The sequence below is a fragment of the Ceratina calcarata genome, unplaced genomic scaffold, assembly GCF_001652005.2.
Source record: "Ceratina calcarata isolate Rehan_Ccalc_2016 unplaced genomic scaffold, ASM165200v1 scaffold379.2, whole genome shotgun sequence".
Taxonomy (NCBI): domain Eukaryota; kingdom Metazoa; phylum Arthropoda; class Insecta; order Hymenoptera; family Apidae; genus Ceratina; species Ceratina calcarata.
This window is the reverse complement of record NW_017161115.1, coordinates 288,551-305,288: the sequence shown is the minus strand read 5'-3', so window position 1 is coordinate 305,288 and position 16,738 is coordinate 288,551. Positions and strand designations below refer to the sequence as shown.

The 16,738-nt window shown below is 44.5% G+C and overlaps 3 protein-coding genes and 1 long non-coding RNA gene across 12 annotated transcripts in view; 1 reads left to right on the top strand and 3 right to left on the bottom strand.

Annotated features, from left to right (window-relative positions):
• Nucleotides 1-11,907, bottom strand: part of LOC108625900 (serine/threonine-protein phosphatase 2B catalytic subunit 2) — a 122,684-nt gene extending 110,777 nt beyond the window's left edge. For 4 of the 8 annotated variants that reach the window (XM_018026235.2, XM_026814332.1, XM_026814331.1 and 1 more), the window contains exon 1: nucleotides 10,714-11,904. In XM_018026235.2, the coding sequence (XP_017881724.1) occupies nucleotides 10,714-10,765 (52 nt within the window). In that variant the 5' untranslated portion in view covers nucleotides 10,766-11,904. Of the gene's footprint in view, nucleotides 1-10,713 lie in introns of all 8 variants that reach the window. The other 4 variants (XM_026814329.1, XM_018026234.2, XM_026814328.1 and 1 more) reach the window with 3 other exon arrangements.
• Nucleotides 11,908-12,213: 306 nt separating this feature from the next.
• On the bottom strand, nucleotides 12,214-13,443 carry GstS4 (glutathione S-transferase S4). The gene is made up of 4 exons (XM_018026217.2): nucleotides 13,201-13,443; nucleotides 12,947-13,114; nucleotides 12,505-12,650; nucleotides 12,214-12,441 (listed from the first exon to the last, which is right to left on the bottom strand). Exons 1-4 carry the CDS (start codon nucleotides 13,337-13,339, stop codon nucleotides 12,274-12,276), a joined length of 621 nt encoding a protein of 206 aa, XP_017881706.1. The 5' UTR covers nucleotides 13,340-13,443; the 3' UTR covers nucleotides 12,214-12,273.
• A 397-nt stretch (nucleotides 13,444-13,840) lies between these two features.
• Nucleotides 13,841-16,738, top strand: part of LOC108625873 (glutamyl aminopeptidase) — a 5,441-nt gene continuing 2,543 nt past the window's right edge. The window contains exons 1-8 of one of the 2 annotated variants that reach the window (XM_018026203.2): nucleotides 13,841-14,099; nucleotides 14,161-14,414; nucleotides 14,646-14,793; nucleotides 15,091-15,361; nucleotides 15,594-15,862; nucleotides 16,079-16,213; nucleotides 16,268-16,551; nucleotides 16,605-16,693. In XM_018026203.2, coding sequence (XP_017881692.1) covers nucleotides 13,869-14,099; nucleotides 14,161-14,414; nucleotides 14,646-14,793; nucleotides 15,091-15,361; nucleotides 15,594-15,862; nucleotides 16,079-16,213; nucleotides 16,268-16,551; nucleotides 16,605-16,693 — 1,681 coding nt within the window. In that variant the 5' untranslated portion in view covers nucleotides 13,841-13,868. Of the gene's footprint in view, nucleotides 14,100-14,160; nucleotides 14,415-14,645; nucleotides 14,794-15,090; nucleotides 15,362-15,593; nucleotides 15,863-16,078; nucleotides 16,214-16,267; nucleotides 16,552-16,604; nucleotides 16,694-16,738 lie in introns of those variants that run through there. The other variant, XM_026814327.1, reaches the window with a different exon arrangement.
• The window catches only part of LOC113464459 (uncharacterized), a 1,063-nt gene continuing 806 nt past the window's right edge, over nucleotides 16,482-16,738 (bottom strand). Inside the window, exons 2-3 of the long non-coding RNA XR_003389317.1 lie at nucleotides 16,641-16,704; nucleotides 16,482-16,560 (exon numbers count right to left, since the gene is read on the bottom strand). This is a non-coding gene — a long non-coding RNA (uncharacterized LOC113464459). The remainder of the gene's footprint in view (nucleotides 16,561-16,640; nucleotides 16,705-16,738) is intronic.

Here is a 16,738-nt window from a genome sequence, read left to right as displayed (position 1 = left end):
ATTTGCAATTGAATTATTCCATCAGAATTCGTGAAATTATTAATTTGTATGTCACTGTTGCGATGGGGTGAGAAGAGAAGGGGTGGCACGTCGAAAGGAAGAAACGGTGCGACGAGGCGGCGTTCATTGATGCAATTCACGCGAGGCGGACTGGATAACAGATATAACGAGGGCTGATAAAGAAACGGCACGATTTTTAACGACATCGCGAAATATGGCGACAGGAATTTATAGTCGACTGTATAATCCCGCTCTTTATCTTTCCCTCGTCTGCCAGGTACGAGGGAAAAAAGAGCTGTGTACAAAAACGTTCGAGAGACTGACGGAGAAGTTTAAAGCAGCTTTAGACGGAACGATTATTACGGGTATAAAAGTGAGATTGGTCGCACCGTTGACGATGACGATGATGACTTTAATAACGATATCGTATCGTTCAATAGCCCCGTCGTTCCGACCCGAAGCTCCCTCCCTTCAGTGAAATTCCGCGAAATCCAGTTTCGTCAAGAATTACAATAAGATCAGGAAAATCTTCTCGCATTCAATCCCAACGGAAACGACGTTCGTTTGCCGCTCTTAAGGAGCTGCATCCCCGTTTACGATGCACCCTACATTTAAAATCTGCATTTCCATTAGATTGTTTCCGCGATCAAACGAATATACGGACGCGAAGATAACACTCCTCGGTCGACGAGGTTCCTGGTCGAAAAAGACACACGAGCTCGATCCAATAGCTAATCACGGGCCAACGAGCCGAAGCCCTTGGAACCGCAGAATCAATTTCACCGTTGATTCGACAGCTCGTTCCGAACGAACGAACGGAACATCCAATCGAGGCAACAGTAATACTGCGACGGCCAATCCTAACGATAAACTAAACCCTTTTAATTCGTCGCGATTGTATCGTAAACCGTCGGCTCGGCCTTACGAGCAACCTCGACATTTTGCCCAGATCGCGGCGAGTTAAACCCGAGACTTAAACGGCGAACAGAGAAGGTAGCTTGGTAATCTCCACAAACTCGACCCCTTCGGATATCTTCCAACTCCCCGGCTCTCTTCCAAGCACGTTAATACAGGCTGACCACGTATGTGGGTACGGAGACTGGACGAGAGGGGGTTGAAAGAAAACACGCCGTTATGTTATGAATAAGGTATTCTATACGTTACTACGGGGTTGGCCGTGTGTATTGATCCACGGTGCCCCGCCTCTCTCTTTCTCTCTTGCTTCGCCTCTTTTCTCTTTCCCTGAGCCGACCTCTTCTCGTTCATCCTACCAGTATAACTCTTTTACTGCTTCCCCCCTTTTTTTTTTTTTTTATTGTTCTCAAGGACGTTCGGGAAAGGGGTTGGAGGAACACGCACGAGCGAAATCGGTGGATTGTTCACCTGTTGATGCGTGAACGCGAAGGGCCACTGTCCTGGCACACACGACCTTTTCTTATAAATCACGAACAACGATTACTGCCCAGGCAGAAACTAGTTTTTCATTCTCAGAGATAAATTGTGTTTCGGCTCCCTCGCGCTTCGAATCACATGAACGTAAATGCGATCTGAACGATATTTGTAGCTTTTCTTGACTAGAAGATTGAAAACCCACAGGTTTTCGGATAAAGAGCCGGAAGCAAATGAGCAGGAGGGAAACTGTCGATCCTGCGGAGCGTGCGGTACATCCACGCGAATCCGGAAGAAGATTAAACTCGGTGGGGAGGGAAAAACGAGAAAGAAGGCGAGTTCGATCAGATATATTCCATTGGGTTCGAAAAGCGGGCCACGTAATGAATTCGTGCGCCCTTCGTCGATGGCCTGGTTTCATTTGCCAGCGACGCCATGCTAAATGAAGGTACGACCTTCCGCGGGAGGGTCGTGGAAAGATTAGTCGGTGAACCTGAATTTCACCCCTGGGAATCTATTAGAATTGTTCGCCACGCACCCTCCGATCCTCATTCTGTTCGTGTTACCCAGACACGTTTCTTTCCTTCGACTTAAACTTGGATACCGGTTAACTCATTAGCATGCATAAGATGTTTCCTTGTCATTAACACGAGACCATCTATAGAGCGAATCAATTAGAATAGTCATGAGGTGTAACCGATTGCCCTGTTACTCGATTAATAAATACTTTCTAAGAACTTTCTATTTGATCGAACTTATTGAATGACTGAATTTTACCAAATCCTACGTCCTTCCTATAAATTTTTAATCAAATCACTGAATATTACAATCATAATATTATCGTGTAAATGACGATTCTTATGGTTGGATTTAATGAACAGAATAATGATACAATTAATTGTTTCGTATGATGGAAGTAGGTCATAGATTTGAGAGATTGTATCCCTTTGTGTAATTTTGTCTTGGCGCTCGTTAAATAATTGTCGCAGCGACGATTGCGGGGGATAACGACGCAACGCAATTAAGTCGAAAAGTCGATTCCAACGCTCCCCTAAAGCAGTCGCTGATGCCGCTAACGGGATCTGACAAGGCGAACGCGGCGTTTGTATATCTATAGGAGGAGCCATATCGATTCTCGAAGTGGCAGGAACTCGCTGACAAGGTTACAAGGTTGCACTAATTGAGGGTTTTAATTTCCTGTCCGCCCACACCCCCGGGCCCACCGATTTATTCGACTGGCCGCGATACACGCGAACCCTCGTTTATTATTTAAATATTACATATCACTCCGAAGGGAGGAAACTTATTCGAACGGTGATTTAGCATTGGTCTACGGTTGATCACGAAAATTGTGTGAATTGGGGTCTCGCGAGTGGTTCGCGAAATCTCGTCGGACTCATATTAGGCTTAACGAAGTTGGACGCGCTGAAAGTCTCGAATGTGTCGAGAGACTTTCGAGAATCTTGAAGGTCCTTCCCGAGACAGCGTGTACGAACAGCTCCAAGGTAAAGTTTATCAATTATTCATTCTGTACAACCAAAACATCGAATTTATTTTGCAAAGCATTATCACGCCTAACCCAAAGTGTAAAAAAATAAGTTAAAGCTGATTAAACTTCAGATTTTTAATAAAAAACGATAGAAAATTCATAATATTTCATACATGAAGACGAATAAGCAGTCTTTATTTTTCATTATAGGTGCAGAATCCCTTCGGAAAATGGGCCTCACGTGCTCTGTTACATCCTATATAATCGCAGCAACGGCTGCAGTTACCGTTTCGCGCGAATTTCTAGGACTTCGCGAAGATCATTTTGTTAAGGATTCGATAATCTTCGCGGCCTCGTAAACCGTCGCGATTCGTGAAAGTTATGGCTACGAGTTACACCCGAACAATGCGTCGAGCTTCAATGCCTGGCGTATAATTGCGGTAACCGTCGCCTTTGTCTTTAAATTTCTTCCGAGATAATCGCTACCTCGATTAATCCAGGATTTGTCGCGAAATTATTTCACGATTAGGAGAGATCGTCTCCGCTCAAGAAAATGAGACACTTGAGAAATTCCATTTCTCATTATAACTAAATCATCGTCTGCATCGTCGCAGAAAATCTAACGGATTAATAAACAGTAGATTTTTATACAAAATATTTGAACAAATCGACTCTGGATACATATTTATATTTTACAATTTAAACATTGGAAAAATACGAGCTTTTAATATTCCGCATGTTTTTATACGTTTATATTTTCTGCAGATAAAATTTTAATTAATGCGTATCGCATGAGAGTCGGAATTTCAAATATGAACTCTGGAGTGGATTTGAGAAACGTTTTAATTTAACCAATTTCTCCCTCGAGTATCGAGAGGCAGGAGCTCTCGTCCATCCATGGCCACGGAAGAACCCTCAATTTCAGGGTTAATCTCGATCGGACCCTTCACCGGAATCGCGTCATTCTAGTCCCCGTTCTTTCGCCCGCTCGCTAAATTTCCACGAACCGATTCCGATTTCCTCCTGACTAGAGGTATCTTTCCCAACCCTTCCAGCCGACAACGGGTCTCACCCCAAATATCTCTCGAACCGTCCGACTCCTTTTGTGCCACGAGATGGCCCTTGAGAGGCCAACATCGACGGATCGTTTGTCCACGAAAATAGAAGCCCGACCCCAGCGTCGCGACGTGTCGTTCGCGAATGAAGAGGCGCGAACCGACGTAGAAATGGATAAGGGAACGTTCATTGTTTGCCCTGCCTATCCCGAGGGAGAACGGCAATCAGAAATAAAGCTCATTTGCGGGAAATCGTTAAACCGATTCCCGACTATTGTCCTAACAAAAGTATTTCGAGTTCAAAGAATGTTCTACGATCTTAAGTAAAAAACGAAAAAACTGATAGAATCGATCCCCGCGTACGGGAAGGGTTGGAGGCGCGGAACCGGAGGGAGAGATCGGCGCTGTTTATTTGTTCTTTCGCAAAGTCAACAAAAATTTCGCCGGTCCGGCACGAGCAGCGAGCGAGCGAACAGTGGACGACGGTCGAGCCAAATGTAGTTGGCCGACCGGCCAAATGAGTTTGTGTCTATTATTACACTCCACCCAGCCGTGAGCCACGAGCCGCCACGGGACCCGGTTATTCCGCTGCTCGCTATGTACTAGCCCGCTGTACTAACAGACTAATCCCCCTGCCCGTCGTCAACGTTTTTATTTTACCGTGTACGAGCTCGTTCGCGCGGGAGTAATCAAATTCGAACCACCGTGCCTTGTAAATATCGATTTTCCCGTTTTGATTTTCGAGATTTCTTCAGCTCGAACTACCAGGAAACGCGATTGCTGCAACGAGATCATTTGAAATGATAACGATCCTCTTCTGTTCTCATCGAATTTCATATTTTCATAAGCATTGATTTTCATGAAGGATACGTTGGCATTGATACGAGGCCAGCGAACGGAGTAATATTTATTTCAAATTTCTACCCTCTGGAAATCTGGCTTCTGATAATAAAGATCACGTTCACCGGGTTCTTTTGTACGGAGAAAAATTGCATCCCCTTTCTCCGCGATATTCTTGGCCCTATGCATTCTGATTGCATTAAATATGCAGAGTGTACGTGCACACCGCGACGCCGCGCTCCCCTCACCGCCCGTTCCACCCCTTTCTCTCCGTTCGATCGCTTTTACCTTTCCGCGCGCCCCTCACGTCGGTTCCTGTCTCACCGATTCCCGTGCTCCCTTCCGGTACAGACGTACTCCATAAATAAATGGAGAGACGATGGAAAAAGTACAAATTGCTCTTTATGGAAATTGACTTCGTTCTTATCGTTTACCTTTTTCTACCATGTTTCTTTGGCTCGGTACATCCCCGTTTCATCTTCCCCGACTCGACGCTCCATCAACGAAGGGAGCGTTCAATCGGAATTCTTGACGGTACAGAGAATTCTCCGTTTCCGTGCTTTGGTGCAAGTTGCTGAAACTTGTTTGCGAAATCTTCTCGCAAGAATCCGGCGGCAACCAAGCGAGCCGAAGTATCGGTAAAAAGGGAGACGAGAAACGAGGCAAAAGCTAAGAAGCTTGTAACTAGACGTTGCACGTACGAACAGAGCGCAGGGATTCGCGGCGCGAGTTCAATCGAAGACGACTGGCAGCAACCGAGAACTGTTGATCGGGAAAGTGATAAATGAATCACCGCGCGGCGATCCCTGCAATTTCAAAACGTCTTAAGCCGGGTATTCATCTGAGCACGAATGCGAACGAGGCAAGGCGAGGCCGAACGAGCATACATATGTGGACGTGTAACCGAGGCGCGGCAAACTGCATTCGGCTGTTCGCCGCACAGACTGAGGCATTCGGGACACGAGCCGATCGGAGTCGGTACTTCAAAGAAAAATTTGGTTACGTATGGACGGCATTCGTGTACGTTCCACGTACCTTGCCTATCTCGCTGGATCATCGTTCACTGCGTTCGCTGTGGATCACTGTCTCGTTCGTTGCCTCGGCAGACTTCGTTCGTGAAGAAAAATTTTACAAACGAGACAAAACGAGGCATTTGTTCGGACTCGCCTTGCCTCGTTCGCATTCGTGCTCAGATGAATACCCGGCTTTAGGCGCGTATGTCGTACGCCGAATTATTGGAACGCCGCTCGCCGGACCGGAGGAGCGCGCATAATCTGGGATTTGCATCATTCGACGTGGACAACGTGACCGTCTCTGTTGTGCGTTATTTATTAAAGGTGAGACCGACTATACTTTACCCGCGTGTGTGTGTCATTATTTGCCAACGTGGCGAGCTTTATAAATATCTTTCATAGCTTCATAATGCCCGCCTTCGTAAGCTATTTTCGTTTGCTCGAGAGAGAGCTTTTGTTGTTCCTTTTTCTTTTCGGTTTCGATTCACGGATCGAGCGAATTCCTCGAGGACCACGTGTGCCGTTGGAGAAAGATGCTGACATAATCGCGTGCAACGCTCAAGCGAGCCGGCGTAATGACTAGTCATTAAGAAGTGTTAACACCTATCAATTTTCTCATTCTGCGTTAGTCATCGCGAGAGAATCTCGTCGCAACTCAAGACGCACAAATATATCTCAACGACTTTTTAATATGTCGTTCAGCTGGCGATTCTGATTTTTCTTAAAAATTGCTAATTAATATAAATTCGTAAAAAACTTACTACGTTAAGTCCAGATATCTCCGTAGATATTCGATTACAATAAATGATACATGCAAAGCTAAGATTGCTATTATGCAAATAATATATAAAAATATAATATAATAATGAAATCAGTAGCAATATTTTTTATAAACATATCAGAAACAATGATAGACGATTTTCGTGAAGTAAACAGTTGTCCAGAATTTTACGTTCCCGATAGCATATTTAAGAATCATTAAAGTCGATCCGTATGCATAGAATTTCTGACTCTCCTCTAAAGAGGATTGACGCGTGTAGACGTTAATTACGTCCGGCACGTGTTCGCCACCCACGTGGCGTTTGATAAGATCGCAGGCGGGCCTCGGGGACCGCGATAACGACTCCTGAAATCTGTCGCGGCATATGTGACCCAATTTACGCTCGATATACCTATCGTTCTTCCATGCGAGGCGCGCGGATTGTTTTTGTGGAGATTTATTAGGTCGCGAGTATTGTTAGGCATGCGGCAAACGGGTTGTTATTCGTGGCTCGGAAATAGTCGGGCAGGATTTCGGAATTACGAAATCTGGACAAATCCACGGAACGAATCTTGATATCCGTTCATTGGAACAATACGTCACGGTCGCCGGATAATTTGCGAATAGAACGAAAGTTGCGCCGCGAATTCTTGGCAATCTGTTTAAATAACACTACCGATTCTATATAAAGCGTTGCAAAAATTTGCGATTCGCATCAATGCGAATCGACGCTTCGTCAGATAAAAAATTAATATAAAACTTCTAACAGAAGCAAAGGGTAGTCAATTATTTCAAATAATTTGATGTAATTATTCTTATTAAATTATCTTGTCTATTATATACGTGGGAAAACTGTTTGCAAGAATACTAGAATTTTCTTTTCGTATTGAAGAGATTAGAGAGCCACCGTTGAAGCGTACGCGAGAACAGACGATTATCTCGCAATCGAACTCGCGTAATGTCGTTAGCGAATAAAGCTCTATGATTTCATTACAAAGCGCTGGGATACGGCGATCAAAAGACAATGCGCTCGTCGGTGGATGGCCGCCGCGATACTTGCAAGGCTTGAGCGTCTGTCGCATCGGAATAAAAAGTAATTACCGGTATGCTCCTTTCCTTTGAGATTCGCTCGAAAGAGAAGCGGGAGTGATTTTATTTGAAAAAGAGGCAAAAAGAATCGAATGAAAGAAGCCTGGCAATTTATAATTCAGATTTACAAAGAAATCGAACTCAACGGACTGCAAACTTTATTTTACAAAAAATAAATGTACTAATATTAAAAGTGAGGACGAACGGCTGTTTGAAATAACATAATTTCGCATAAAAATCTATCGCCTGTTAATCACGAACTGCGACAATTATTCGGGGAACGAGCGTCGAAGATTTCCGCGACGCATGTAAATTTCACCGGTGCAGAAATATCGTCCCGGGGAGGGCGGTGGTAGTCGACGCAATTAGACTGGAAAAATATTAGCTCGGTAACGGGAGAGCGTGTAACGCGATGCCTTTTAAATTCGGTAATTGTCTGCCGGGGAGAAAGTGGTTGCGCCCGACGTAATTGATCGTCAACCACTGCGAGACCCTGTCGTCAGCTTCTAAAATAATCCAAGCACCGTACCCATCGCCTACTTTTACTCCTATCCCCCCCCCCCCCGCGCCCATCTAACCCCTTTTTCCGCCGAGAAATAAGATTCGATTAAAAGCATAATCCCTTCCTTCAACATATATAGGTCAGCCGTTTTCTCAATCTCGTGTTTCACGCCGCGGTGCCTGGGCCAAAGTCCTACTTCCATCCGTACGCTCGGATCATTCTTCATAGCTACGTGTCCGCTAAAACAGAATTATCTCCCTCGCCAGCAGAAACCATTTCAAGAAAACTAAAGTACGATTCAGTGTACATAATACGAGTTGTTCGACGGGAGCTTGGAAAGTTTCGTCAACAACCGGAAACAGTTGCCACCGACATCATTTGGAAGTTCCCCCTGTCCAGTCCTCGAACTCTTCCCGAGCAAGTCTTAATCGCGAACACTGTTCAAGCGTTTTATTTGCTCTCTCACGTACTCGCGGTTGAAACGTATTTAGAGAAAATTATAAAAGCACAAGAAGATATGACTTGTTTAATGATTTTATCAAATCGCGTTGCGCACGGATTCATCATTAAATTAATTAAATCCGTTAAAATGTATTTCCATCTGGTTTTATAATAAAATCAATTACTATTACACAATTACGAATGAATCATTCGTATATGTTTTTAACGATAATTATAGCATTGGTAATGTAATTAAAAATTACGACCGATCACGAGGAACATGTGTAGACGTGGCAAACAAATGCAAATACCAGACAGAAGGTTCGCCGAGTTCCAGGCCATCTCGGCAGATGTGCCAGTTGCGGCGAGCGTAATTTCCATACTGACTGGCACACACGCGGCTCGATCAGCGGCCGAGAAACAGAAGTCAACGTATAACTTAACCCTGAACCGTGGAGCCTTGACGTTTCTATCGCGCGAGTCTTTGAAGAGAAACAGAATGATTTCGGATCATCGGTTAAAAATCGTTAATCGTCGAGGCAGCTTGGAGCCTCTCCAAATTACGATATTCTCGTCACGACAATGAGTTATATTCGGTGGTTGATAGTTCGCGTTCGTACGCGTGACCGCGGCTAATCTATTTTTGCTCCATTTCATTTTACGTGTCGATACGATGCGTGCGTTACGAGCCCGAGACACCCTTTAGTCATCGATAAATATTTTATTCGACGATTTCAACACCGTCGGGCACAAAAAGTTTCACTCCCAAGAGGAGGGGAACGCGAAGCCGTATAGGAAAAAAAAATAGGAGGTTGAACAAAGAGACCCGGGGATGGGGAAAGAAAAACACGCGGAGGGCGCCACGCAATAAAGGTCGATGACCCGACGTGCCACCTGTACGTCCTGAACTAGTTCCTCTTTTTCGGATGGCAATGTGGGTCAGCACGCTTCCTCGGCGAAAAAGGGTACGAGCCTCTGTCGACGAACAATGCATCGACGCGTGCCTCCGCCGCATAATGGGAAACCGAAATAAGCCCTGAGCAACGACCATTGTGCGTGCACGTAGCAGAAAACTATAAAGGGGAAGCAGCAAAGTTATCCGGCAATAGCTGAAACCGGAGGACTGCTATTATAGTAACACCGAAAGAAGTGCTCACGACGATAAATGTATATGTTCCTTAGGAGAAACGTCGATCGTCTGCGAGCGTAAAGAAAATATGTTGATCGAATTCTGAATCGTATGAGAAGTGCATTGGCACGGACGGTTGCTACCCTGTCTGCGTATTTCTATCGAGTACGCATTAGCGCGCGTACACACACGCGAACCGGTCAGCTGTTCGACGACGTCCAGACGTGAAATTCTCGAGAGCGGCGTACCGCGTCCTCGAGACGATTCCGTTCCTCGACCTCGTGGAAACGAGGCTAACCGCGCGAGCCGGGCAAGCTCTGCGGACAAGAAGATGGCGGGGGAGGCGGGGTTGAAACGCGAATTGGGTTAGGCGGAATCGCGAGGGATGATACCGGATCGGCGCTCGTCCGGTTACAGGGTTTATTACAGGGAGAGATTCGGGGGATCGGCGGTGAAATTTCTGGCGAAATTTAGCACCGAGAAAATGTAGACGACAGGGGTGGGAAAAGCGTGGCAGCGAAGGGTCAATGAGAATGCTGGCAGGTCGATAGCAATGGCGCCGCGAAGCCACGAAGAAAATCAATCCCGTACGGCACGCGACGTGTTTTGACGTGCCTGGCCGTGTTTCTCGCTCTCGCATTTTCCGAACGGGTTCTCGTTCGCGAGATCGTGGAGGAGCGATATCGCACGGTAGCGAGTACGCGATAGGGAGGTGTGTAAAAGAAACGCGAGACGAGAAATATGAGAACACACTGCTGACGTACCGACCGAGGTGGCCGGAAAAGACGAGGCCGCAGGGCCACGCACACATACACCTACGCGAGTTAATATCGCGGTACACTGTGTCGCGTACATATGTATCGCATGCATGCATACTCGAGTCAATCGCGGTGGTTATCGTAAACATCGTGCGCAGCAATAATACCACTCGCCGCACCAGCTGCGTCTGGCAGGCACAAAATGCCGAAAGAAACAATAAAGAAGATCGTGTTTATATGTCACTTACTTTGGATCACTCGTTCCGTCGTCGAGAGCTTCTCCGAGTCGTTCGAGGTCATGCTGTATCAGGATGGTTGACGGTTGGGCGCCGGCCTCTCGCTCTCTTTCTCCTCCTCGATCTCTCTCCTCCCTGCGTTTCACTCTTCCTGTTTCACCACCCGGTCGCGCACAGGAGTCGTCTCTCTTTCTATCACTGTGTCACTCTGTCACCGTTTGTCCCTTACGTCTACTTTTCTCCCTGTTTTCTCAAACGGTTCCCGTAGTCACTCGCGCGGCAGGCAGGCACCTTCTTCTCTCGAATCGGGGGGTTGGGTGGAAGGAGAGGGCGGTATTTTCACCTCGAGAGCCCGGCGCGGCACACACACATACATACGCACGGAACAGGGGAGGGAGGAGACGGGGGTCGGAGAGGTGACGGAAGTTATCGCACGATGCGGTACATCGGTGGCTCCGTAGCGTTGTTCATTGGGCGTTTGCGGAGTGAGAAATTATTCTGCCGTGTCCCTCTCGCTCTCCCCTGGTGTATGTACCGCGGTATTTACTACGTTCTCGCCTCTGTGTCCGTCCGTCCGTCCGTCCTCTTCTTACTTCTCTCGCTTCCTCGGCTCGCTCGCTGTTTCACCGCTTTCTATCTGTCTCCCTCTCTCTCTTTCTCTGTCTCTCTCTTTATCTCTCTCTCTCCCTCACTGCCGAGGAAAAGGTACCACCAACGCCTTTTGCGGGGCGAGTAACAGGATCGCTGGACCACGCGAGCTGCACGGCCCGCACGACGGGGTCTCGCAACCGCGGTACCAGCGCACGAACAACACGATCGACCTCTCCGGTGACACGGCGGACGTCCGAGCCAACGACTACTACAACGGGCACGATACCTAGGTGCAACGACGGCGATCGCGATACGTGAACACACGGGAAGTATACAATGGGTACTGGTACTACTACTACTACAACAACGTCGACGACGACGGCGCGGCAGCGACGACGACGACGACGAAGGCGGCGATGACCACGACGACGGCGACGGCGACGGCGACGACACCGTTATGACGACGAGCACCGCGATCGCGACCGCGACACGAAACCGTGACACCGACACCCACGGTCGAAAAAACACCACACGCCGCTAAACTTTATCTACTACAAGATGTCTGTCTGTCTGGCTCTCCGCGGCGCGCACACTGACGGCTCCGACGGCTAGGAGGACAGTCGCGCAGTCCTCCACGCGCAGCGATCATTCGAGGCATCTTATTGGCCACTCCGCCACCAGCTGCCGCCACCCGCTGGCCACCTGAAGGCGCCATGGGACGATCGCACGTCTTCGACTTCCTTCCACCGATTACAGTTAATAAAACTTTAATAAAATCTCGCGCCTCGATCGATCCCTTTTAATTGTTTACTGCCAGTCCTTCGACGTTAAATTGGGCCATTCGGTCATTTTCAAATGTCTTACTACTCTCCAATTGCATTTTCATTTTCTGTTTAAGCAGATCAATTATACTTCGTTATATTGCTTTCAATGAATGCAACGATCTTTATTTATACAGTACAAAATTTCAATCAAAGGCTATTAAAAGTCTAACTTTGGTCTTTTCTCCAGCCAAGCCTTGATATTAGGAATTGCCAAAATCTTCTCCTTCAGGCACTTCAAATGCGGATGGTCCTTCGTGATCTCCGCTTCGTACGCCGTCGTCAACGAATCCGAAATAGCAGCGAAAAACAGATCGGCGTAACTCAGCTAAGAAATATAAATGAAATATAATAAATATATTTTTGATGTAATTCAAATTGAAATACGTACTTGACCACCGTGCAAATATCCGTCGTTGTTCTTCACGCGTTCTTCGAATTTGTTCAAGTAGAATGGTATCACGTTCTCCATTACGTCAATCTTTTTCTTGGCTTTCAAAATCGGATCCTGCTCTCTAAAATAATTCGATACCGTCACTGAAACAGAAGAAATGACTCGTCAATCATACAGCATACATCGAATTATCGCTAGATTGCGGATTTTTATTTGCGCTAAAATATTTATAGTATTAATTGAAAAAATGTTTTCATTATTTAATCAGCGTAGTATGCATTCTGCTTTCGATATTCCGTGTGTATTTATATTTTTATTACATCACGTGCGATGTTTGTACTTCCGCTGTATTCAGTTTCCGCGTAAATGAATAAAATCCGTAGTTTGGCCTAGTCTTATTTATCGCCTATCGAGTTACATAGAAGAAATCAATATTTACAGCGCCGGAAATCGTGAAGAGCCATCGCGATCTCGTCGATCTGCAGCGTGTCCAAATCGGTTTTACCCAGCAGATTAAACTGTTTGGCCAGGTATCGGCAAATAGGCAACGTTTGCGAGTAAACTTTGCCGTCGATTTCCAATACGGGCAACTGACCGAATGGGAGCGCTGAAAAAAAAACATTATTTATATTCGACTCATAAAAATTACGATCGATGTAATACGAAAAAAGAAGAAATGTGAATTGCCGGTACTTGGCTTCATTTTGATCCACTCGTCAGAGGAATGTTCAACGCGAACATCTTTGAATTCGGCTCCACCGTAGCTGAGGAGAAACCTGATGGGCTCGCCCAGTCCCATCACATTGAAATACACTAATTTATAACTCGGCATTGTTGTTGAATTAATATGACTACGATCCGATGATGAAGACTCACTGACAGTAGACTGCTTGGTAATTCACTGTAGACTAACAAGTGATTTCCAGTGTTATATAAGATATATACGTTCCCCTCTCTTTGTCCGGTCGAGATTGCCAGCGAGACAGCATTCTGATTGGTCTGGACTGGCGTACTTTCACTTCTGTACATAACATTGCTGAACCGAGTATCGGGAACAAAATCGTTCCATCATGATTATAAGAAACAATTTCGAACGCTCCGTCGTAAAATTTTTTCTATGTAACATTTTTTACCAAATAAATGCTTTATATTTACAAACTGAAGTGTGCAGTTCTTTCTTGACATATTTAACCAATACTCGTAATTATAAATCGTATTTAATCGAAACGGTTGCACATTTTTAATTAACAGATTTAAAAGATTTTCGTCTGGCCAAAGCTTCCAAGAAACTTGTTTCTAAGCTCAGTGGTCTGACTCGATAACAAATCGCTGGAACAAGGAACCGTTGTTTCGGAAGTAAAATGACCGTTTGTCGGTTTATCTTAATTGCAATAATCTTAACGAAGGACTCGCGCGCGACCTACGACGACGTTTCCGAGAATAAAACAACTACGCGCAACAGTAAGTCCATAGTACCCGAGAAACGACTCCCTCCTGACGTGATTCCCAAAAAGTACGTGATCGTGATTTGCCCCGATCTCAAAGAGGAACTGTTCCATGGCAGCGTTCGCATCGATTTAGAATTGTTACAAGTAAAAGATAAAATTATTCCATTATAATCAGATCGCTAATTGAATAAAATTTTAATCAAAGGACAGAAGCTTTATACCTCTGCACACGAAAGACCTGGACGTATCATCGGTGAAATTGTACGCGAGAAAATCGGGAACAGAAGTTAATTTGCACTCTGTGTTTTACGTGAGCAGGCGTGAAATGTTGGTGGTTGAACCCGATAGGAATCTCACGATAGGGGAATACTTTTTGAAACTGAATTTTACTGGTAGTTTAAGAGGAAAGATAAGCGGATTCTATCTGAGCACTTACACGGATAATAATAGATCTACCAGGTAATTATGCAAATCTCTCAGCGGTTTTCGTAGATTTCAGTAACGATGATTATTAATCTGATTTGTAAAATGAAACGTTTATAGCAGATTAAACAATAAAGTCTACATAGTTTTCTTATTATTTGAGCACTGCGTTTGATATTTTATTTTACGCAGTCTGTTATTTTTTATATATCCAATTGTTTTATAAGTAGATAAAATCCTCAGTCTAACGATAATTATCGTAAACAGGAAACTAGCAGTAACGCAGTTCGAGCCGTTATACGCCAGAACCGCGTTTCCTTGCTTCGACGAGCCAGGCTTTAAATCGATTTTCATTGTCCGCATTGTCTACGCGAAAAAATTTCTCTATCATGCTCAATCCAACATGCCAGTCGCAGTAAGTCAATATATTTCTATTAACACCGTATAACGACAACTCCAATTAACACGACGTAAATAAATTAATAACATTTTATGTGCATATAAATAAATCGGATTTGTCATTATACATCTTAATTATATAATAATTATATAAACATAAATAAATCGGATTTGTCATTATACATCTTAATTATATAATAATTATATAAACATAAATAAATCGGATTTGTCATTATACATCTTAATTAGAATGTAATTAGAATTAAATCAGACAGGAATTATTGAAAGAAATACAGAAATGATTCCATCGTAGAAAGTAGAGACTATGAAAGATGACAGTAGCAAAACTATAGCGTACTTTGACCCCTCGCCACCGATGTCCACGTATCTCGTTGCCTTCCTCGTCAGCGACTTTGAGTGCTTAGGCTCCGAAGTGAAACTGCTGAACAAAAGCAAAATTCCCATCACTGTCTGCGTGAGGCCGATGTACAAACACAAAGTGGCGTTCGCTCTGAATTTTACGGTGAAAGCAATGAAGTTTTATTTGAAGACCTTTCAGATCGATTATCCTCTACCGAAATTAGGTAATCCAATATTCCATTCATAAGCAACTATTGACATTTTTAGTCTGGTTGTTTACTCAGATTTCTTTTAAAATGAAACATTTAGGAAAAGTAATCTAGATATCCATTTATTATATCGTTTATGAATGCATTTTTTATATTTTCTGTAGATGTTTTTCTATAAATCTACAGTCTACTCGTAAAATTCATGAATCATTGAGATTTAACAAAAGGATAATGTTTAATGGATCAGATCTGGTTGCTATACCTGATTTCACGGCTGGCGCTATGGAGAACTGGGGCCTAATCACGTTTCGCGAGACCGAGCTTCTCTACAGCGAGGGGGACAGTTCTTGCTTGAACATGAGGAGCGTCAGCTTGACGGTGGCCCACGAACTGGCGCACATGTGGTTCGGCAATCTGGTCACCATGAAGTGGTGGAACGATCTCTGGCTAAACGAAGGGTTCGCTACCTACATGGAGCATATGGCTGTAGACTCCTTGTTCTCCCACTGGAATCTGGTCTATTATTTAATAATTAGACTGCAGATTTTTGTGCACAATATATTATGCTTTAAAATTCAGGAAGATATTCTTCATACCCTCCAAACTACATTTGATGTGCTCTTTTAAGTTTACGATTTCTGCATAATTTAATCAATTATATCAAATACATAAAACTATGAGTAATAGTAATTTTTCTCTAACATTTTGTTCTTGTATTCTTTTAATTTCCAGATGGATTCGTTTCCTTTGTACACGAAATACATTGCAATGAAACACGACGTGAAGCTTCGCGCACGTCCAGTCGTGAAGCGAATCGAGAATCCTGAAGAGATAGAAGAGATGTTCGACCGGATTTCTTATCAGAAGGTACTTACACCTTCAAAGAAACTCGATTAATTTATCAATTTAGTCTAATGCTAGGCAGCGGCGGTGATCAGGATGCTCGAGGACGCGGTTGACAATACGAACTTCATTTCTGCAGTAAGAAACTACTTGCAGAGTTACCAGTTTCGCAACGCGGAGTCTCGCGAGCTGTTCGAGATTCTGGGTAACAGTACACAAAGTGCGATCGATATGGTAGACTTCGTCGACCGATGGATGAGATTCCCTGGATTTCCAGTGATCAACGTCGTCTATGATAAAACCGGATATCGACTGTCCCAGAAACGATTCGCTACTAGCGAGCGATTCATCGAGACGATCGAGTAAGGAATCTAAAACATCGAGTATTTAATTTTGATGAAATATTCTTATCTAGTGATGGAAGCTGGACGATTCCTATAAGATACGTAACCAGCAGGATGGAGGGTGTCAAGCTGGACTGGTTCCTCGCTAATTTCTCTTGCGGTAATTAGTAGCTAGATAAAAAAATGAAATCCTAGATTGAGATTC